The sequence below is a fragment of the Thunnus maccoyii genome, chromosome 18, assembly GCF_910596095.1.
Source record: "Thunnus maccoyii chromosome 18, fThuMac1.1, whole genome shotgun sequence".
In the NCBI taxonomy this organism is placed as follows: domain Eukaryota; kingdom Metazoa; phylum Chordata; class Actinopteri; order Scombriformes; family Scombridae; genus Thunnus; species Thunnus maccoyii.
Genome location: NC_056550.1, coordinates 24,994,118 through 25,017,688, shown reverse-complemented (window position 1 = coordinate 25,017,688; position 23,571 = coordinate 24,994,118). Strand labels below are relative to the sequence as shown.

General features: G+C 37.2%; 1 protein-coding gene across 3 annotated transcripts; it reads left to right on the top strand.

Moving 5' to 3' along the window:
* Window positions 1-210: 210 nt before the first annotated feature.
* grap2a (GRB2 related adaptor protein 2a) lies at window positions 211-23,124 on the top strand. Of its 3 annotated transcripts, none has more exons than XM_042392575.1 (8): window positions 211-591; window positions 11,182-11,342; window positions 11,438-11,529; window positions 13,557-13,676; window positions 17,220-17,409; window positions 20,069-20,161; window positions 21,806-21,922; window positions 22,325-23,124. In XM_042392575.1, exons 2-8 carry the CDS (start codon window positions 11,265-11,267, stop codon window positions 22,502-22,504), a joined length of 870 nt encoding a protein of 289 aa, XP_042248509.1. In that variant the 5' UTR covers window positions 211-591; window positions 11,182-11,264; the 3' UTR covers window positions 22,505-23,124. The 3 variants fall into 3 exon arrangements, with proteins under 3 accessions (XP_042248509.1, XP_042248507.1, XP_042248508.1); XM_042392573.1 differs by having other exon boundaries at window positions 212-586; XM_042392574.1 differs by lacking the exon at window positions 211-591 and adding an exon at window positions 10,843-10,959.
* Window positions 23,125-23,571: the final 447 nt, after the last annotated feature.

Here is a 23,571-nt window from a genome sequence, read left to right as displayed (position 1 = left end):
CCTCTAATGGTCAGTTTGAACAAGAGGAATGATTACAGCAAGAAAAAACATGCGTCAGTGTTCATTTAGGCTCCTGACTTGTGTTAAGAAACACTTAAAAAACTGTGAATCTGCCCTTTAAGGTGTGAAACTTTCAAGTGTGAAGCTCAAATATCCAACTGACGGAACAAGAAGTAAAACACATATCTGGGTGCAAGGGGGACGTTAAACAGTCTGACTTGGAGACTCGCATAAGGCGCTGCAACACGTGGGGGTTGTATTTTGAACGTGATGACGGAAGTGACATTGAACCGCTGATTCTGGGAGACGCACAGGACCAGCATCAGATCAGAGGCGCGACGACCGCGGAGAGCTGATACACACACGGAGCTCGCTCGCCGTTTTTATTCCACTTCATCCAGTTTACCGACCAGGAAAACATCCTTCAACCAAAAACCAGGACTGCTTTTTTTAAAAAAATTTTTTTATTTGTTCATGCGTTTTGTGTTTTGGCTCACAAATATGCTGCCGTGTTCACACTTCGGAGGGAGAAGAGGCCAGCCTTAGAATAAACTTCACACAAGTTTAACTCAACTCCGCAGAGGAGGTAAGGTATGCTGAAGAATGCTGATCAAATGCCAGAAAACTCTATAAAAACCAAACACCACAATTTCTTGTAAATATGGTAGATTCTAGAAACAGCTCAGTCTCTTCCTCTTTCTCTTTCTCCCTCTTTCTCACTTCTCTTTCGTTTATCTCCACCTTAAACAAATTACTGTAATTTCTTACAATACATGCTTTTAAAAAAAAATGAATCAAGCCCTTATGGAGATCTCTGCTGCTTCTATAACAGCTAATTCATCAAACATAACAAATTGGATTTTAAATTGATTGAATAGATCATTTAAATTGATAATAACTGGTTATGTGGTCACCCACAAAAGCTGCACTCAGATCTGGCCACTTGTATCATGAATAAGCACAAGTCAAATCTTAATTTCTGGTCTCATTCCTTTGCTATGCATGTGTTGGTTTACTGGATCCTGCTGTTTGATTTGGCTCCTCTGTTCCTCACTAGCATGTTTTTACTCTCTTTACTTAGGGGAAGTGGTTTTACAGGCTATTGTTGGTGTGTGGGTGAGGGGGGGGGGGGGGTTAATATTGGGCATTACTAATAGAAAGAATTCACAATGTCATTAGTTCAGAAAAATCTGTTGCATTTTGCTTGAATTACTCAAGACTTCCTCCTCAAAAACATGTTACACGCCCTGTGATGGAATATAACATGTCTGAGGGATGAGCTGATCGGCGTCGGCCACAAGTAGACTGACTCTGACCTTGTGGTGCAAAGTGACCCAATACGTTACCTCGAGTACAGTCCTTCAGTACAATTTTGAGGCTTTTTTTGTGCTACTTTTTACATTTGCGGGGGAAATATTGTACTTTTTTACTCCATTACATTTACCTGTCAGCTATAGTTACTTTTTAGATTAAGATTTTACATTTGAAAATCAATTATTTTCTTGATTAATTAATCAATTCATCATTTGGTCTATAAAACATCAAGACACTGTAAAAAAAAAAATGCCTATCACAAATTCCTGAAGCCCAGTCTAACATCTCCAAATGTTTCATTTTGTCTGACCAACAGTCCAAATCCCCAAAATATTCAATTCACTGTAATGTAAGACTGAGAAAAGCAGTAAATTCTTACATTTGAGAGCCTGGAATCATCAAATGTTTGGCATTTTTGCTTGAAAAATTACTTAAAAGGGTCAATTAACAAAACAGTAGATCGACTTATTGTTGCCACTTAAAAAAAAAAGTATGATAGCTTATAAAATAAAATGAATTGTCAAAAATTAAATCATTTTCGCTCACAACCTCTCACAAAAATCAGTGTCGCTGAGGCCCTTTGCAACGTTTCAGAAGAGACATTTCCTCTCTAAACTCCTCAAATGGATTCATTTAAAAAACTGTTTGAGGTTCAAAAAGATAAAATTATCTAATATTTCACAAAAAAGCAAAGATTAGAGAAAAAAAATGAATATACATTTGTGAAGCAGAACTCCCCCTCCCATTAATCATCTCACAACCTCTCAGATTATGACCATTATGACCCTTTAGATGGGCCCGACCCCCATGTTGGGAACCACTGGACTAAAGTAGAGCAGTACATTTTTTGCTGCAGAATGAACATTTACTTTAACACTTAAATATCCTAAAATCAGAAGTGTAATAAAAACAAAAACTTTTTTTTTCTTTTATTCAAATACAAATATTTTTGCTGCCTCAACAAATACAGATACAAATACAAGTACTGGGCGCTGAACATCCCCAGTTCCTTCATCCAGTTATGTACCTGGAGTCCTTATCTCCATGCAGTAATTCAAAACTTTGAATAAAGCGATAACGTTGTTCTATCGTGAGCCCATTTTATACAGAGATCCCGCAATATTGTAGTAAAGAAGACCCGTCATTATGCCGGCTTTGCTTTTTTACACTGAACCAAACAAAGCTGGCATAATGTCGCCCCCTTGTGTGATTTTAGATAGCACACCAGCGTTCAGGAATCTGGCGTCTAGTGTATGTTGTATGTTAATCCAGCTATGTGACTACCTCCACTGCCGGCTTAATGGCGGAACAACAACGCCCCCCATTACGTATTTGTACCTTTAATACAGAACAGCGAGGCGAAATAACGACACAACATTCCCGCCTTGAACAGGCTGTGTAAAAGGGGTCATGGGCGGAGCAGACGGTCACACTGAGCCTGATAGCATCCTGTTACACAACACAAGAGCCACAGACTCTGAACAACAACCCACATTAGCTTTCCTGTTAAAGTCTCCTTATCTAACTTACAAACATGAACACGTCTTGACCATCAGACAAACATTCACTGTGTAAAAGTGCACCGATAACATCAGTTAGCTAGCTGCTCAGCTGCAGCGCATTAAACAGCATGTAAACATACCTGAAAATGTCACTTCGGACCATTAGATGCTGGTTTGGTTGTTGCTCTTCAAAATCCCTGTTAGTAGGGCTGGGCAACATATCAATATTATATCAATATTGTGATATGAGACTAGATATCATCTTAGAGTTTGGATATCGTAATATCATGATATAGCATAAGTGTTGTTTTTGCTGGTTTTAAAGGCTGCGTTACAGTAAAATTATGTAATTTTCTGACTTACCATAATGTTCTAGCTGTTCTATTCTTTGCCTTTACTCATTCAGTCATTATATCCACATTACTGATGATAATTCAAAATCTCATTGTATAAATATTTTGTGAAAGCACCAATAGTCATCCCTACATTAATGTTGCAATATCGATATCAAGGTATTTGGTAAAAAATATAGTGATATTTGATTTTGTCCGTATCGCCCAGCCCTACCTGTTAGTGAAATACTGTCTGTCCATGAATTGTAGCTACAGCAGTATGTTGACTGTGACTTGTACGGTGTAACACCGGTAGCCTGCCAGCTGGCTGTGACATGAAGTGGGCTGATATTTCCCCCCAGACACCTTTTCTTTCTTCTAATAATACAAGACTATTAACAATGCATTTAAAAAACATGTTGACATTATTTTTGACTGCAAAGAGGGATGATTAAATGATGATTTCAGTTGGACTTTAAGTAAAAGATCCGAGTACTTCTACCATCACTGCTTTGACCAGAGCCCAGAGTAATATCATCAATGTTTTGTCTGTCCAAAATCCAAAATTGCTCATTTTACTACAATGCAAGACAAGTAAAAGCAGTAAATTCACATATTCGAGAAGGTGGAATTATTAAATGTTTGGCATTTCTGTCGATCAAATAATGAATTAATTGAGATGTCAGTGATGACAATCCAACTTTTGTAACAGAGTATTAATTCACTGTGATATTGCTGGATGTATCGTGCACATTTCCAGATGCATATTTATATTCTGAGGCTCTACTGAAATATTATTTACAGTTCAAAAAACGTATTTATCTTATACTGGCCCTTTATACAGCCCCTCAGTTCAGTCTCTGTCTGAAACAGGCTGTTTTAGCTCTTGTCTCTTTAAGGCCCCCCTCCTGATGAGCCCACTCTGTTCTGATTGGTCAGCTTTTGGAAACTTCCACGGGCTGAAGAGGCTACGTAAACAAACAACAGTAGTCGGATTTCACTTCTTTTTCTTGTTCTTTATTCCATTTATCAACTTCTTAATCACATTCTTACATGTTCAATCCAAAATCAGATCCTGAACAACCTGCGAACAAACCCTGTTGTCCACTAATCAGAAGGTTGGTGTAGGGTGTAGGTTAGGTTTCGATCCCTGACTCCTCCTGTCCGCCTGTTGAAGTGTCCTTGGGCAAGACACTGAACCTCTAATTGCTTCCAATGGTTGTGCCAACACCCTGCATGGTAGCATGCCGCCATCAGTGTGTGAATGTGTGAGTGAATGTGTGAGTGAATGGCATAAAATTATAAATAACTTTGGGTAAAAGCACTATATGAGTGCAGCCATTTACCATGGAACAACTCTAGCAACGACAGATGTTTGTTGGCATGTGCGAACAATCTGACGTCAGTTTGATGGGGAAGTAGACATAACTTTGCAAAGGGGGTTTTCAGAGCAGGCTGAAGCCCTGGTTTTTGACTTGCAGGGAGCATTTTTACATACGTTCACCTCAAGTTTTGGACCTTTGACCATGTTTAACGTAGACATCAGACATTATAACAGTATAAAAGTAACAGGAAATCACAAAAAGCATAATATGTCCCCTTTAATTAAAAGATTGGAGTACTTCTTCCTTCACTGGTCGTCTTATTATTTCTAACAACAGGACGGTTCAATGGGGTGGTAAGCCACTGATGCATTGTAGGTTTCAGGCCAGCCACAGGTTAAAGGAAATAGTCTGACTGTTGCAGAAAAAAGGATTCAAACAATTCTCTTCTCTTCATGGGAATCTGCACACAGACCTTGTAGATTATTATGCAGGTGCAGAATGAGAACAAGAAAACCGTCTTGACACTGAAACTTAATGCAACAGTGCAAGCAACACATCTTACAACTGAAACTATTAATTGCAGTTGGTTGTCATCACCATTTAAAAAATGCTGCATACTAGCAACAAAAAATGAATTGGCAGCGATTTTGATAATTGTTTAATCATTTTATTTGGATTTTGGAGAGTTGGTTGCACAAAAGAAGCAATTTTAATATGTCACTGTGGACTGTGGGAAATTGTGATGGGCATGTTTCACTATTTTTAGACATTTTATAGACAAAATTGAACAGATTTTAATCGAGAAAGTAATTGGCAGATTAATTGTAAATAATGAAAATAATCTGCAACAATTTTTTTGTAATCAATTGTTTGCTTAAATCATCAAATGTGAATATTTGTTGCTTTTCTTTTTCTTGCATGACAGGTGATTGTAAAAGTAGTTTGAAGACTATTTATAGACATTTTATAGATCAAAAGATGAACATTAATAGAGAAAATAATCTACAGATTAATTGATAATGAAAATAATTGTTATTTGCTGCTCTACTCTGAAGTATTTTGACAGTACGTATCATGGCCTGTTTGTCTGCACAGTAAAGAAACACAACTGGCTGCTCAGGAAAACCACTTTATTTAAGTCATGTTGACCAGCTCACCGTCAGCGCTCTTCTTTTGTGGTTATGCCAAATGTACACAGCTAAATTCAGACTTGAGAAAAAGCATTCATGTGGCGGACTCATGATTGAACAGTCCTCTGGTTGATGTCATCATGTGGGAGCTGATCTGAGACCTTCTAGCATTAAATGTTGACTTAAGCAGGAGAGTCGAACATGTTGCTACTGAGTTAGATATTAAAGATAAGATAAGGTGCTTAAAAAACCCTAAAGTCACTCATGAGTAGCCTGGTGCACTAAAATTGTACCTAATTTCCTCTTTATTTATTTCTGCATTCAAACACATAGTCATCAGTGGTGACAGGAATGACACTGAGGCTGGTTCAGGAGAGTCCCTTCATTGTAAAACCATAAATCCTTTTTAAACTTTTTGTATTTAGATTAAGCTGAAATGCGTGTAAAATAAGTGAATGAACACATGAATTTGATGCTTAGAAGAACCAAAGAAATCACTCGTACTCACTTTATTTACAACATTTTGGTCCTCAGAGCTTCATCAGGTCTGCTCTTACGTGGTTAAATGGTTGAATTGACAAAGATTAAAGGTTTAAACCACTCAGTGAATTTTTGCTATGTTTAAGTTCTCTGTCTTCAATCCAGGAAATTCAGGAAATTAGGTTTATCTTTAACAGGTTTGTCCATTATAGCTGCAACTATTAATCGATTAAACAAGTAGTTGATCAGAAGAAAATTACTCAGCAACTATTTCGATAACTGATTTCACTAATTTTTCAAGCAAAAATGCCAAAAATGTGTTGGTTCCAACTTCTCGAATGTGATGATTTGCTGCTTTTCTCTGTTTTATATCACTGTACATTGAATACCTTTGGGTTTTAGACTGTAGAATGTTTTTTTCCTACTTCCTACTTCCTACTACAACTGACATTTCATAGGCTAAATGATTAATTGATGAGTCGAGAAAATAATTGACAGATGAATCAGTGATCATTAGTTGTAGACCTATTGTGCGTTGATTAACTGATGATAAAAGCTTTTTTTAAGGGAGCCAGGAGGAGCTTTGCTTCTCGTAATAACACATGACCTCCCCTGAACACATGATTTATGAGATTTCGGGGGATCTCTAAGATACTGACAATATGCTATTTTTGCAATGCGTTTCTGTTTTTCTGTATCTTCGTCACCATGGATCATGTGTAAAATTAGGCTATTTTTGATGTATGATTCATGCATGAGGCTGATTCACCACTAATTCACTTTAACAGAGATACTGGCATGCATTGAAGTGTGGCGGCACAACATCATAAACTTAACTCACTTTAACTCAAAGACGAGAAAAAAAACAACAAACTTTCTTCGTGCCCCTCAGTCTGCACATTACACCGCGTCTCACTATTACTCATTTCTCTGTTTTGTAGTCAGCATACAGACATATCAAAAAGAAAACAGGGAAGTTCACTCGCAAATTTACCCAAAATTTCCCACCAGACAAAAAAAAAGTGAGTTTCCCTGAAAGCCATGGCGTAGTTCGCACCTTGTGCATTAGCAATTTTTGTGAATAACTGTTTGGTCTAAAAACATCATGATTAGTGAGAAATGTCTGTCACAATTTCCAGGAGCCTAAGGTTAAGTTAAGATATGTCTTGTTTTTGTCTGACCAACAGTCTAAAATCCAAAGAGAATCAATTTACTACAATGTAAGACGTAAAAAAGCAGCACATTCTGACATTTGAGAAGCTTAAATCTTACATTTTTTGGTATATTTGCTTGAAAAAATGATGAATCAACTAGTAAACTTGTTGCAGATTCATTTTCAGTCGATCAACAACTCTATTATTTGACTGATCATGGCAGCTCTAGGATATATTGGGCTCTTCTACGTGTGTAGACATTTAGGTTCAAGAGGATGGTTGTAAACTTGCAGCTGCATGAGTGAAGTTAAGGTAGTCAGTTTTTTTTAAATTTTCATATCTCACCACATCCTCCGTAACCACAAACAGAATGAATGTTTTATTCATGTCTGTGGGAAAATAACCAAATGTCACACCCAAGATACAGTAACTGCTGTCATGGGATTTAAATACAGTTAAACTTTTAATTGGAGAATTAAATTTTCCTTAATGGTGCGCTGACCTCCACATTCCCATCCTGTTTGTGTATCTGTAGGTAGCAAATGGAGAAGTGGCTTTTTTATCTCTTCCTAATTTATAAATACAAATTACAAATGAATTTTTCCACTTCCTTTACTCTCCACTTATCATTTCCATGTCCTTCATATATGTCGAGGCTTGTAACCCGATAACTAGGAACTTAAATCATAATTGGTTGTTTTAAATAACAGCCACTGCTGGTATCTATGTGTGTGTGTGTGTGTGTGTGTGTAATTTAGTTGGTTATAAATTGTGCCATTAACATCTTGTTCCTCTCTATTGTGTCGCCTAAAACTCAAACTAAAAAGACTATTGTGTAAAAAAAAAAAAAAAGAAGTACCTTTCCCATCTACGCACTAAGTCATGTTTAGATGTACTTTGTTAATTTATGTTCTGATTTAAGTTTGTCAATGAGCTCCTTGGTATCTGTTTTATTGTTTTAATGTATTTAATATAACTTTCATCATTTTTATTCATTTTATAATCTCATATCTCAGTAGTTTTGTCTTTGGTGTGGTACTGCTTCACTGTTTATTGCTCTTATCGTCCTGAAGGAGACTCAACTGTTTGGGAAATATGCTTGTTCAGAGAAATTGGTAGATGTGCGGTAAAGATGAAGCTGGTTAGCGTAGCTTAGCATAACGACTTGAGACAGGGGGGGAAAAGCTGATTTAGCATTGCAGTCTAATAACATTGTCAGACTCATGACGGACAGAAAGGATCAAAATCGATGCAGCAGAACCAGAGGTATCATCTTTTTTATTCCACGAATTCTTCTTTTTTGTCTGCTAGCCTCCAGCAGAGACGAGGAGCGAGCTACAGACGTCTAGTAACAGTGTTTCCAGATGTCATGAGAGAAACAAGCAACCAAAAACAAAACTCTGTAGATTCATGACTAAAACTGTGTGTATGCACAAAGCCAGAAATATGCATACTCATTGTTTTTGTCAGATCTATAAAGCCGTGTGTACGTGTTTTATAAATCTCAGTCACTGAGGAACCGTGTGCATTTTCCATTCCCAAAATTAGTCATAAATGGACAAAGACACACCCAGCTGTTTTCAACTTGCTGCCTGCTCCACCAAATGGGAAAGAAGAAGTGCAGTTTCACAGATTGTGTTGCACCGACGAGGTTCTCCAACAGCCAGAACAGCTGTTATTACACGTTGCTCTGTGACTCTTTATAGCGTCCATATCATTATTTCATTACATGGACTTTTAAACCATCAAATGCAATGATTCGTTTGTAGCTCTCATATCTAAACTGACTTCACAATGTTAGTGTCACAACTACGGATAAAATAGAAAGAAAATTAACAGAAAAATAAAATTTTGACTCCCAAGTATATTGAAGAATGAAACACACACATTTATGTTTGTAAAAGGCTGTTTAATCGCTTTGTAAATGTAAATGTAAATGTACACAATCAGTGCAGCTTGTTATCAACCCCTAAGACACAATGTTTTACTAAAAAAATTCCGTTTCTCACCTCATGTTTCATCTCCTCCTCATCACATCACCCTCACATCACTTTAGAAAAATGTCGACGCCTGGTATGAAGAATGTGTGAGGTGCACAGATTAAGTGTTAATAAATGAAACGGTGTATGTGTGATATTTGTGCATCTTTTATGCACCTGGCCCCAGGTCTATGGAAACAAGCCCAAAGAAGCGACTTGGCTCTCAAAAAACAAACAAAAAACACAAATAAACAACAACAAAAAAGCAAATGTGAGAGAAAGAGGCTCCTTGATCAGTTTAAAAGTTAAAAGTTATAAAAGTTAAGAAAAAAAACAGGCGTTTAAATAATATATCGAAAACATCTGCTAAGGATTAAAGATTATTTTTAAGCCATTTTCACTTTATTAGACAGGAGGGATGGGATATAGAGAGAGGGTGACGTGCAGGAAAAGGTCTGGGTCAGAATCGAACCCGTGCCGCTGTGGCAAGGACTCAGACTAACGTGGCACGAGCACTAACCGGTGAACCACCGGGGTGTCGGCTGGTACCTGCATGGTTCAGACAGCAGGCAGCGATATCTGACAACTTAGGTGGAGCTCAGTTAAACTTTATTTAACGTTAGACAAACAGGGAGAATGTCCAAATAAGCGACTACACTTCAGAAAAAAGCCCAAAAAACCACAACCCACGACTGCCGATATTTGTAAGCAACTTTACAGAAAAACAAGCCCAAAGTCGATTATAATAAGTAGATCCGCCATCTGTGTCTGGTAACCTGACTTCTTTCTAACACCACGCAACAGATTTTCTTTTACTTTACAAAATTATCGTCCCAACCGACGCTGACTCAAGTGACATCACATGACGCATCAGATTTCACACAGCTCCCCTCTGGAGACACATAGAAGACTTGAAACAACGTTTTTCACATATTCAGTAGGACTCCCCAACACCTGGAAACAAACACTGATGTTAAAAATCCCATTTAAGACAAGAAGCCAAGACACAGTCAGACTAATACTGTAACCGGCTGTAAAACCACAACATGTCCGTTCTACACTTCGGCTTTTGTGCAGATTTAACAAACGAGATTAATCTTTTCATTTAACTTTTGGCAAGAAAGAGAAAAAGCCTGATTCTTAAAATGTCAAACTATTCCTCTAATAGTTTAACGATCGCATGGTAAACATTTTGAATTGCATTAACTTTGTATGAAAGATGTCACTTTGAAAGAATAATTATTCTTTTAATGTTTAGACTGGCTATTTATTATTATTAATAATATTATTATTATTATTAGGAATTATTATTCTGATTGACTACAAGCTGCAAAAAAAAGCAAATAGTTAGAGGTATAGTCATTTCGGTCTTAAAGGTGCAGTGTGTAGAATTTAGTGGCATCTTACAGAACAGACTTGGCAGAAATGGAATATGATAGTTGTAATCAGAATCATTGTGTTTTCGTTGCATAAGAACGAGCCCTTGTAGTGTTTCTACGGTAACCCACAACTAACCACTGGCTCTAGAGAGGGCCTTACGCGTTTTTTGCAAGTTTTGCAACCAGCGTAGAATCTCCTACACGCTTGTAAGGGGAAGGGAGGGGTATTCAGTTGATTGCTGTCTGCAACCTCACTGCTAGATGCAACTAAATCTTACACACTGGTCCTTTAAGAGTATATTTGGAGCAGTGTTGAAATCATCTTGTGACTTCCTAACGTTCTTCTATCTTCACTGTAAAAACGGTACTATCTCATCAGCATGTTCAGACCTCAAAGAGAGAAGTGTCTCTGATCTCATAGATCAGATTTATTTCTGATGTGCATTTTGCAACACTTGCTTCTTGTGCTGTTCAGAACAGAAATAATAACTTGCTGCCTTTACAAACTCTACAGATTTTGACTCTTTGCTGAAGAGTTGAGAATGAATATTTAAAATGTCCTATGTTCATCTTCCTCCCTGCGTAGAAACTCTCGGTGAGGACCTTCAGATCATTCCTCTGCTGCTTTCCTGTGTTTGCTAAACCTTTCTGACACTTCAGCCTGTCGTCATGGAAGCCAGAGGAAAGTATGATTTTACTGCAACAGCAGACGACGAGCTCAGCTTCAGAAAAGGCGATATACTGAAGGTCAGTGTGTGTCAAGTGGATGATGAATCTTTCTAACAAAATGTTTTATTACATTAGTGTGACATGTCTTATCTTTCTTTTTCTGTTTTGTTCAGATTTTAAGCCCACAGGATGAGTGGTACAAGGCAGAGATGAACGGACTGGAAGGATTCGTACCACAAAACTACATTGACATGCAGACGCCGAGGTGAGGGACAGGTCTACTAACCTCTTAACAAGCAGTATGACAACTAATTTGGGACGACCTCCAGTTGAATTTATCACCAAACTTTGACAAAACATACACAGCTGGAAGCACAAATCCTCATGATTTTACCTGTGCAAACCATTAAAATCCAAATATTACAGTGACAACAGTTTCTAATGTTGCAATGAAATTTCATTCAGCAAAAGTGTGGAAAAGTGTGTTTATAACTAATTTACTGTCTACAGTAGTAACCAAACTTTAAAATGCCGCGTTCACAACTAGAGAGACAGTGTTTTTAACCAACTCATGGAGATAACGTTAGCTTAATTAGCTTGCTACAGTCGATGAAATCTGCTACATGGCATCTAATTTGGGATGGACTCCAGTTTAATCTTAACCAAACCTTGACAAAATATACACAGCTGGAAGCACAAATCCTCATGATTTTACTTGTGCAAACCATTAAAATCCAAATATTACAGTGACAAACAATTTCTAATGTTGCAATGAAATTTCATTCAGCGGTGTGTTTATCTGCTTTAACTAATTTACTGTCTACAGTAGTAACCAAACTTTAAAATGCCGTGTTTACAACTAGAGAGACAGTGTTTTTAACCGACTCATGGAGATAACGTTAGCTTAATTAGCATGCTACAGTCGATGAAACCTGCTACATGGCATCTAATTTAGGATGGACTCCAGTTGAATCTTAACCAAACCTTGTATACATCAAAATATACATCACTGGAAGCACAAATCCTCATGATTCTACTTGCAAAGATCCCAAAATCACACCGACAACAGCTGCTAATTTTACAACAAGGGTGCAAACACAACAATAAAACTACTGTGAAAAAAATAGGCAGGAAAAAACATAATTTTTATGTTTGTGTCTCTGTAAATTTGGTTCAGTATCACTTAGACTAATGCAGACTTTTTGATGCTAAACTCCCTTTCATAAGCAACCAGGATAAGAAAATTATTAGAATTATGACATTTTCTAAGAATTTCCCCTCACAGCGAAGACTAGATCCTGGTAAAGATAAGAGCTTATCACAAAGCATCTCAGCCCGTAAGAGAGCTCGTAAGATGAAAAACCGTTAAGGGAGGAGGACTTTTAAGAGGTTTAAGAGTTTCTTACGCAGAGGAGAAAATTGCAGAAAGACGAAGGAGAAATATTCTCTAAACGCTGAATTACAGTCAGTTAATGAAACGCTACAGATTAGAAAGTTTGTGGTAGATCTCTTTGGAGATGCGCTCACATCTCCCACCCAATGCAATAAAACTATAATGATATAAAGGAAAGTGATCACAACGCTGAGATATTTGGAAACTGTGAAAAATTTGCAATTTGCTGACAGCTGGAAAAAGCTTTACACTCCAACCAATGCTGCTACTTCTATAGACTGATCAGCAATCATAGAAACTGATGAAATAGATTAAGTACTAAAATTACCAGCATGGTAAATAAATGCAAGCAAATAAATACAACTATCAGCATGTGAACAGGCTACTTTTAGAGTATGGCTCAGAATTTATTCAACAGAGATGTTCATTACATAAAATAGTATTTATAATTACACCGTGTCTTAATAGAGACTAAATTCTATGATTAAGCTTATCAATTTCACTGCCCATTCTGTGCTCATTATCACTAAAAATGGATTTTTACTTAATAATTTTTTTGTTTTGTTTTGTTTTGATCAACCAATCACATATTTTTTAAAAAAAATGTGTCACTACTGAGCAACAAGGTCAACTACACCTCCTCACTAAGGTTAAAGTTTCTGAGTTGCTCTGAGAATTTTCTTAAATCACTCCTAAGCTACGACTCCTCGCTAGAAATTTTGAGGCTAAATTAGGAGCTCTCAAAAAACGGAAAGATTTAATTCTACGTTTGTCATTTTTAGGCTTGTGTATCAAAATTCTCTGCTAGAAGAGAAATTACAACAGGTTTGTGACCCAGGCTGTAGGTGTGTGTGGTTTACATCGGTTAATCAGGAACATTTTGCTCTCTGTGTGTCCAGATGGTTCCAGGAGAACGCCAGTCGCAACGCCGCAGAGGAGCTCTTGAGGTACAAAAACGTGGGAGACTTTGTTATCAGAGGCTCCCAGAGCTCCCCCGGAGACTTCTCCATCTCTGTCAAGTGAGTGACAAAGACATCCTTTTAAGTTTCTGGTTGAAGCAAAAATAAATTAAAAAAAAAAAAAACTTTCACGGTTGTATCTGTTCTGTTCAATTTCATAAACATGAACAAAACAACTTGGAAGTATTTGTTTGTACTGTAAATTATGTTTATCTTACGTTCACTTAATCCCTGCGTCTACAGAGAGCTTGACAGATGTTGTCAGTAACAGAAACTAACAGGGTTTAAACTGGAATTATGCTTCTCTTGGCTGCACATAAGAGAACATTTACTGGTGATGTTTGGAGACGTTCATGTGTGTTTTCAGTGGTGGAAAGTAACTAAGTACATTTACTCAAGTACTGTACTTACGCACAGTTTTAAGGTACTTGTACTTTACTTGAGTATTTATATTTGATGCTACTTTATACTTCCACTCCACTACATTTCAGAGGGAAATATTGTACTTTCTACTCCACTACATTTATCTGACAGCTTTAGTTACTTTTCAGATGAAGATTTGACACAATGGATAATATAACAAGCTTTTAAAATACAACACATTGTTAAAGATGAAACCAGTGGTTTCCAACCTTTTTGGCTTTTGACGTCTTACAAAAAGCAGTGTGTAGTCGGGGTCACATTTCACATGTATATGAGTTGTTAACAGCTCCACCAAATAGTGGTTTTTCCCTCTAAACTTCTCACATGGTTTCATTTCAATAAATGTTCAAATGATCCAATATTTCACCAGAAATCAAAGATTAGAGAAAAAGTCCAAAAACTGAAAACAGATTTGTGTATCAGAACTTTGTTTTTTCTTCTTTCCTCTCCCATTAATCATCTCACGACCCCTCAGATTTATCTGCTGACCCTTTGGAGGGGCCTCGACCCCTAGGTTGGGAACCACTGGACTAAACTAGCTAACTGTATATAAAGTAGTTGAAACTAGCTCCACCTCCAGCAGCTACAACAGTAACATGCTGCTCTAACACTGATGCTTCACTATTAATAATCTAATGATGTCATATATATTAATATATCAGTGAGAGGGACCAAACCACTACTTTTACTGCAATACTTTAACTACATCAAGCTCATAATACTTATGTACTTTTACTGCAATACTTTAACTAGATCAAGCTCATAATACTTATGTACTTTTACTGCAATACTTTAACTACATCAGGCTCATAATACTTTTCACTTAAGTAGGATTTTTCATGCAGGACTTTTACTTGTAATGGAGTATTTTTACATTGCTGTACTGGTACTTTTTCTCAGTAAAAGATCTGAATACTTCTTTCTTCACTGTTTGGTTCTTTTATTCTCTGGGGGAATCATGCGCATAACCATATTTAGCAAAGCATAAGAGAAATGAAAGAAGAAATCAGGAAACAGAGATCAATTTCGCCCCGGTGACAGTGTAAACAAACAGATGTTGGTTTCCTATTCTCTGCTTGAAGATCACTTGAGGCAGTTCTATGTTGAAATGTATGTAAAAATAGATAAAACTTCTCAACAGGATGTTAGATCAACCAATATGTTTGCTTGCCGTGCAGAACGGCACTAGGAGTTGTTGAGATTTGAGAGACGTGTGTTTCAGCTCCCCTGTGATGTACAGTTAACCATAACACTCTTATCTGTTCATGAAGACGTGTATGTCTGCAGAAGCACAACTCCAGCTTTAGCAAACTCTAAAACAGTCCTTAAAATTCACAAAACATCATCTTAAAAGAAAAAAACATTTATAAATTGTTGTTCAAATGAGCGTCTGTGTTGTAGTGAGAATATTTAAGGCCTTGCAGTTTTGTCACCAACATGCAGGTGAGCATTTACAGTATCTGACAAAGGCTGTAAAGGTGATCGGTTCAGTACCAGGTGTGTAAGCTTCGTGTCAAAATGTAGGTTTCTGTGACAAAACAAACTTCCTCGTCTTTCACTAACTCATCAGCCAGAAGGATGAATTAGTCGATGTTAATGTGTAACTACCCAGAATGCCATGAATGTTAGTCATGTTAGACGGTTTTGTGCAAATGTGTTCACAGCAAGACTGTAACGTGCCTCACCAGATACTGTGAGTTTATATAAAAAGCTTTATTAGTGATGAGATGATCAAACTTCTCAAACTGAACAGAGATTTGAGGATATTTCAGGGAAATTTGCATTGATTACAGTTTAAACAACATACTCTCATACTCAAATTTAGAGTTTTATTACCGTTCTACCGGTAATTCTTGATTTGGTTATTTTTAAAACATAAAAATGTGGTTGAAATATGATTTAATTTAGTAACAATCTTGCTGAAATCATTTACACTCACTCATAACAGTGACAGTAAACCAACGTTTCATCTTAAATAAAAACAAGTAAACGCTGACTCATCTTGCCCTCTTAGCTTCCCTAATTCACTGCAAACCCTGCAAGAATTCACATATTTACTGGAAGGAGACATCTGCAGAAGTGCTGGTATAAACAAGTTAGTATTTTAGAGGTTGCGGCAGCTTTCCAACATGAGGTTTAGTAATCTCAGTGCGGCTGCCGTCATTCAGACTACCAGCGAAAACTGCTCACCGCGCAGAGGGATTAATCACCTACTCGATTTAACTCTGTTCGTTGTTTTTAGTTATTGTTGCTCAATCAGGGGCAGATTTAATGAGTTTTAAGGCCTTTGACAAAGGGCATGGAGATTCCTGAGTGTTTTATTGTCACCATTTTCCTGGAAAGTCACATTTAGTGAAGTTGTACTGTTCCATCTGCAGTAGGAAGTTCAGAAGGTAGCTGTTGCTTTCTTTTTTTTTTTTTAACTCAGACATCACAGCTTGACATACATTTAAAACTCAGTAGATGTGGATCTCTGCCAGGTGTGTACAGTCAAGATGGTGACGAAGCTAATGAATACAGGCTGTTCATCCCTCCAGAAGAGTTCCAGACACTTGTAGAATCAATGCAAAGGTTGATGAACACCATTCTTCCAAAAGATATTGGTGGAGAGCACTGTCTAACACATCAGTCCTAGATCTCCCATAGGTGTTCAATTGGGTTGAGATCTGGTGACTGTGAAGGTCATAGCATATGATTCACAACCATTCAGTGACCCCTCCTGCCCAGTGATTTGGGGCATTGTTATCTTGGAAGAGACCACTCCCATCATAGGATAAAGGTGATGACAACTTTATATTGATTTGCAGTGACTCTTCCCTCTAAGGGGACAAGTGGACCCAAACCATACCAGCAAAATGCCCCCCAAAGCATAATAGAGCCACCAGATCCCCTCACTGTAGGGGTCAAGCATTAAGACTGTCTGTAGAAGCAACACACCACCAAGGGAAGAATACAAGTACTATATTTAAGTGCAGTTTTGAGGTAATGGTACTTATTTCTTCCGGTGTTTCCGGATCATTTTAGTATTTCTGACCACCAGTGTTTCTAATAACGTTTGATGTTGTAGTTTTGCACATTGACCAGCAGAGGACAATCCAGCTGAGCAAACAGCTGAATATCTGGAATAAAGGAAACTGTGGGAGTGATGAGGTGTTAATGTAGTTGTTCACCTTCCCTCAGACATGAGAGTGACGTTCAGCACTTCAAAGTGATGAGGGACAACAAAGGCCAGTACTTCCTGTGGTCTGAGAAGTTCACCTCTCTAAACAAGCTGGTAGAGTTCTACAAGAGCACCTCCATCTCTAAGACCAGGGAGATCTACCTCAACGATGGCAGCTTGGACAATAAAAGCCCCTCCATGGCTCAGTCGGTAAGACACTTTCCTGTTCTCTGTCACCACAGTCGTTCAGCTTCATTTGAGGTTTTTTTTGCCTCAAATAGTAAACTTGCTCAAACTAGATTTCTCACAGTGAACCACAGTGAAGGTGAAGAAAGCATCTTTTTTATATGGGTTCAAATTGAACCTGGAACACCTTCTACAATATATACAAAAATATGAAACAGCTGCACCAAAATTAAAAACAAAGTTGAAATATCTCCATTTATGTATATTCAGGGACACTTAATGAAAGATGTTTAAAGTGTTTTTACTGCTCTCAAATGTAAAAAAATAGGTCAAAAGACCACAAATTGACCTGTACAGTCTGTAAAGGTTAATGGAAATAGATTAGGTTATTTTGTGGTTAAAAAAGGGCTCAGAAGTCAAATGCTTGTCTAAAGATTTTTAAATAGTTTGTTAGTTGCAAGAAAATGTTTATGTTATGACAGACTGACTGCATGTGATTTGTCTTTATGAGCATCAACTAATCTGCTTACAGACTGTATAATATAAGATGATGCATAGATCAAAATAGTATACAATTCACTGTAAGTATAGAACAATTTAAATAATTATAATTGTTAAATATTGTGAATGGGGTAAAGTATAGCAGCAGGGCATGTGTAGAAATGTATAAATGTATGAATACAGTTTGGTTCTTTTGGGTATAAATAGAGCTGCAATGATTAGTCAATAATCAAACAATTGTTTTAGTCATTTTTTAAGCTAAAATATCAAATATTTACTGTTTGAAGCTTCTCTGTGTCATACTTGATAGTAAACTCAATATATTTTGGATTTGGAGTGTTGATCAGACAAAATAAGACATCTGAAGGCGTCACCGTGGGCTTTAACAAGTTTTTTCACTGTTATCTAACCTTTTAGATAACAGTGATTAATTGATTAATCAATATAATGTAAAATGGAAAGAGTAGACATATAGTGATATTTAATTTTTTAAAATATGTACAATCTGTGTATTATACAGTATAATAACCAAATGTGCATGTCACAACTCCCAGTTGAGTCTGTAAAATATGACAGAAGAGCAGCAAACTTGATTTTTATCATGATTCTGAACAGGCCAGAACCACAATGGACAATTCTCTCTCATGCTTCCATTTTATGCAAAACACCATGTTTATGCTACAGTTCATGCTATTTACAGTTTGTTTTAGCTTTATTTATATATATTGGTCCTCGTGTTTTTCTGGTTTTCTGTGTAAAAGGCGAAACATGTTATGTTATGTTTGTTGTTTTATGACAGAACAAAATCAAATCAAATCAAATCTAGCTCAAAGATAGTCAGATAGTTGGGTTTTAATTTCTTTTTAAATTTGAATATGCCAAAATGTGTTTGTGGTAAAGTGGTAAACCAATTACATTTCAAGTGTTCATTTTATAGTAAAGGCCCCAAAAAACATGACCTAGAAGTATCTTTCATGTGTTATTTCTCTCCGTGTGTAGTTTCATCATTATCTCTGAATGCAGATTTGTTAAATACAGCAACAATTTGAAGCCACGCCGTCAAAACTGAGAAGATCATTATATTTTGCATGAGGGGGGATGTTTAGCCTTAGGTTTTAACGAGACGGGCCTGCAAAGAGAGCAACAGGAGAAAACAGTGCAGAGATCACAGAGGCAGAGTGACTGATAACAGTCCCCTCGATGACTGTAAAGGAGACGTGCTAGAGAAGGAAATAAAACTAAAGAAGATAGAAAAGGAGACCGAGACAAGACGTGTTTTAATGAGAACGAATCAAGGCAAGCTGAGGAGGAAGATATGGAAGAGGAGAGATATGTTTCTGTGAGAAAAAGTCATCAAAATACATTTTATTCGCATCTTATCTTTAAATCATTCTGCATCTGAATGTTGCTATTATGATCTCACTATCTTACTGTGCGAGTATTCAACTACAGCTTGGTTTCACTAATCAGTTGTTCTCTAAAATATTAGAAATATTGTAAAAAGACCTAAAGTTATACATTTCAAAACAATATAAAATAGAGGATAGCAAGCAAATGTTGCATTTGAGAAGCTGCAACCAGGAAATGTTTAATGTTGTCACTCGATAAACAGGCTCAACCTCATTTTGCAGGCTTGCAGTAACTCTATATGGGTTATAATGCTATTGTTCCTATAAAAATAAAACATTAAATAAAAATATTACTTCTCACTTCAGCTCTAAATATTCAACATGCTGTCACATTTATAATTTCTACCTCTCACATAAAAAACAGATTTTTATATCAATTACTGTTTAAAGTTTGTTTTTTTTAATAGCAACATAATGAATTTGTATTCTTGTCTAATCTGCTCAACAGTTTTTAAGATTTAAGAGAAATATTGTGGCCTACGTCTCATGTAAAACAGTGAACAAACATGTTTAAAATGTTTGCTGTGTTCCATGAAGGTTAAACTGTTTTGGCTTAGTTTTGGATGTATTTATTTTACTGTAAAAACCTGCCCTGGTTGAGTTCACATGGACCCCTCCTTATTTGTGCAAATGAGATTAAATGTTTGATTTACGAACATATAAATAGAAATTAACACCCAAAGTCTTGTTTATTACTCTGCTGTAGTTCCTGATGCATCAGCTTGGTTTTACAGTGTGCTGTTATCTACTTCCTGCATGTTTCCTTCTCGTAGGTGAAGAGGGGAAGTTTGCCTGAACAGCGTACTGCAGCTGCAGCCATCGCCGTGACACCACGCAGAGCTTCAGATCAGCCTAACAACCAGCTGGTAAACACTCTATAGCAGTGCTTCTGAAACACTCGCCCTTCACTTAACGCTGTCAGATCAACCCCTCATCAACACCCCGTCATGTACTTAATTTGTTCTGTTGAATTCATTTTCAACTGGACGAAATTTAACACTATCAGTTATATAAAAGTGGATATGAACGTTTCAACCATTTATTCAGCACTTTTACATAGTTACCAAGTTCAACCATGATTTTTTCATTACTTTTAGCTAACTATGTCAACAATTTATCCTTTACTTTTAGCTTTTTAAACTATTTATATATTTAGCTAACTATTTCAACTGTTAATCTTAGCTAACTATTTCAACCATGTATCCTCTGCTTTTAACCTTTTCACTGTTTATCCAAAACTGTAGCTATCTATTTGTCAATCACTTTTAGCTAACTTTTAACCATGTAGCTTACTGTTTTTTGCCTTTTAACTGTTAACTATTTCAACTGCTAATCTTAGCTAACTATTTAAACCATTTATTCTCTGCTATTAGCCTTTTTACTATTAATCCATAACTGTTTATCCATTACTTTTAGCTAACTGTCAACCATGTGCTACCTTTAGCCTTTTCACTGCATTACCTTTACATAGCCATTCTAATCAGAACCTTTAGCTTGTTCACAGTTACCAGTGCTGTTGATTCATTATTTTTATCTATTTAACCATGTATCCTCTGCTTTTAGCCTTTTCACTGTTAATCCAGAACTGTTAACTATCTATTTCAACAATTTATCCTTTACTTTTAGCCTTTTAACTGTTTTTACCTTTAGAACATAGAACTATTTCAACTATATCTTCTGCTTGCAGCCTCACTAATACGATCCCAGATAGCAAAATTGCTCTGGCCCAGATCTGGCTCATACCCGACACTTTTGGCACTTTCATCCGGTCCACATACCATGTGGAATGATGGCACTTGGGCGGTCCACCCCTGTTTCCCAGATCTGGGCCACAAGCAAGCCGAGAGCACCGCATCTTTACCAAAAAAAGCCCACATTTGATTTGGGATATTTGGGCCATATTTGCTATTTTAAATGTGGGCCATTTCAGACTCACATCCATTTTGTCCGGGCCAGAAGAAGGCCAGCAGTGCTGCATTATTGCCTGAAGTGGCCCACTTCTGTATGCTATCTGGGATACTTTTAGCTAACTATTTAGACCATTTAACCTTTACATTTAACCTGTTCACTATTAGCTATTTCAACTGTTGATCCAATAAAGTTAACTAACTCTTTTAACCATTTGTCCATTACTTTTAGCTATCTGTTTCAACTAATTATCCATTATATTTAGCCAATTATTGAAACCATTAATCCATTACTACCATTGCTAACTGTTCTCTGTTCCCTTACTAACTAGTTTTTCATGTACTGTCAATCGACACTCTAATGTTTGGGTGTTATAGCTGACTCATTATGGATATACAGTAGCTATATTTTCAAAAAATTGAATTCAAATGTTTTCAAATTAGCTGAGTTACTGCACAATCTTTCCACATATTACCTTCTGACAGCTGCAGAGGTACCACTGCTTGGAAATCACTGCTCTATACCTTTATGACTCATATAATATCTGATCAGTTTTGATTTAAGCAGAGACGTAAAGTAGAGTGTTATTCCTTCTTTTCCAGGCTAAGAGAGTTGGCCTGGAGGAGCGAGCTCACACCATCGGTCACACAGGAAGAAACAGCCCCATCAGCTCCGCTTATCCTCCCCGTCGCACATCTGAAACCATGCCTCTGCCTCAGGTCAGCTCGCTGTCCTTTCTCTTCTACATACAAAGGTTTTCAGTTACATCAAACCCAAATCTCTTAACCAGTTAACACATCACAGCCACACCAGCATTAGCACTGTTGTTTTATCTTTGACATCACTTGACAAAGCATGTCGCTACCCTCCGTATTTGTAAATTGAGAGCATGTTGTAGTATTTTATGGGTGCAAGAGGGAACAATTTAAATAAATTTACACAAATTAGTAATTTGCGAGAGTTATTTGTAATTTGAGGACATACATCTCTATTCACCGAGATGTTTTTATCAGTATTTAATTATGGTAAACACTTACAAAACACTGCATGTATGTTTGTGTTTATTGAGCTCTCTGTCAGTTCCTCATCAGTGTTTGGTTTCTCTCTCTGCCGTCTCACAGAGGGCATCCACGATGCAGGTGAAAGCGTTGTACGACTTCATAGCCGAGGAAGACGACGAACTCGGTTTCTCCGCCGGTGACATCATCGAAGTGCTGGATCGCTCGGATCCGTCGTGGTGGAAAGGAAGGCTGCGGGGTAGAAGCGGGTTGTTTCCTGCCAACTATACAATACAGCTGTGAGAAAACACCCCAGGCGATGCACTTACTATGCCGACACTTATTCACAGACTTGCTCTGCAGGTGCAACGGCACTGAAAATGTGTTTTCGAATATGAACACCGAGCAGTCGGTGACACATCAAATCTCTGAACCACAAATCGGAACTTCATCAAGACGCCAAAGGACTATGAGTCACTTAGCATTGTCGGATAATACTCTCATATACAGTTCAGCCACATTTCTTGTTCGGGGTTTATTGATCAGTTTTTGTCTCAATTATTTACAAAGGAGCAGAGACACACCCACAAGAACTTCCTAAAAGTTGGTACATGTTTAACTGGCACACAGGAGCTGTGTAACTGCTGCAGATGGTGCTGAGGAGTATTTTATATATTTTTTTTATTATCACATATCTGTCAGCAGGTATTTATTTGCTGCATAAATGCTCGTTGGTCAGTCTGCTGATGAATCGACTGTAACCCGACTGTTTCTGCTCATGTTGTAAGTGTAGTCTCATTTTATACCACAAGTGTTGTATAAAGAAAATAAGTGGATTTCTCAACAAGTCTGCATGCTTAACATAGATGTGTAACTTCCTCGCAGCTCACTGACTTGGAAATAAAATTATTTTTTATCACCGATTTCATGTTTAAATCTAATGTTAACTCAGCAACAGGAAGTTTTATCCTCCTTCATGTCCTTTTTGTTTCCTATAAGCTACAGTAGATGTTGTAGATGAAGGGATTTATGTTGGTTAGTTTGTGAGTGTGTGCACAATTACTCACCTGAGGGATCTTGTCCAGCTGCATGATGTCAGCCAGAGTCAAAAAATAGCAAAAATAAAACCACAAGTAAGGAGAGTTGACCTTGAAAATTAAAGCTGCACTAGAGTCTAGTCCTGATTAAGCTGCATCCTAATTTGGGGGCCGGATCTTGTAAAGGATGCAGCATCTGCACCCGAAAAAAGATGCTTCACAGTGACCAAAAGCAATGGAGCATTCTTCATCAACTCATAAAGGAAAATAATTTTCATGTTTAATACACAGAAGTTGCCCTCATAGCCCAACAAAGTGTAAATTACAGCAGAA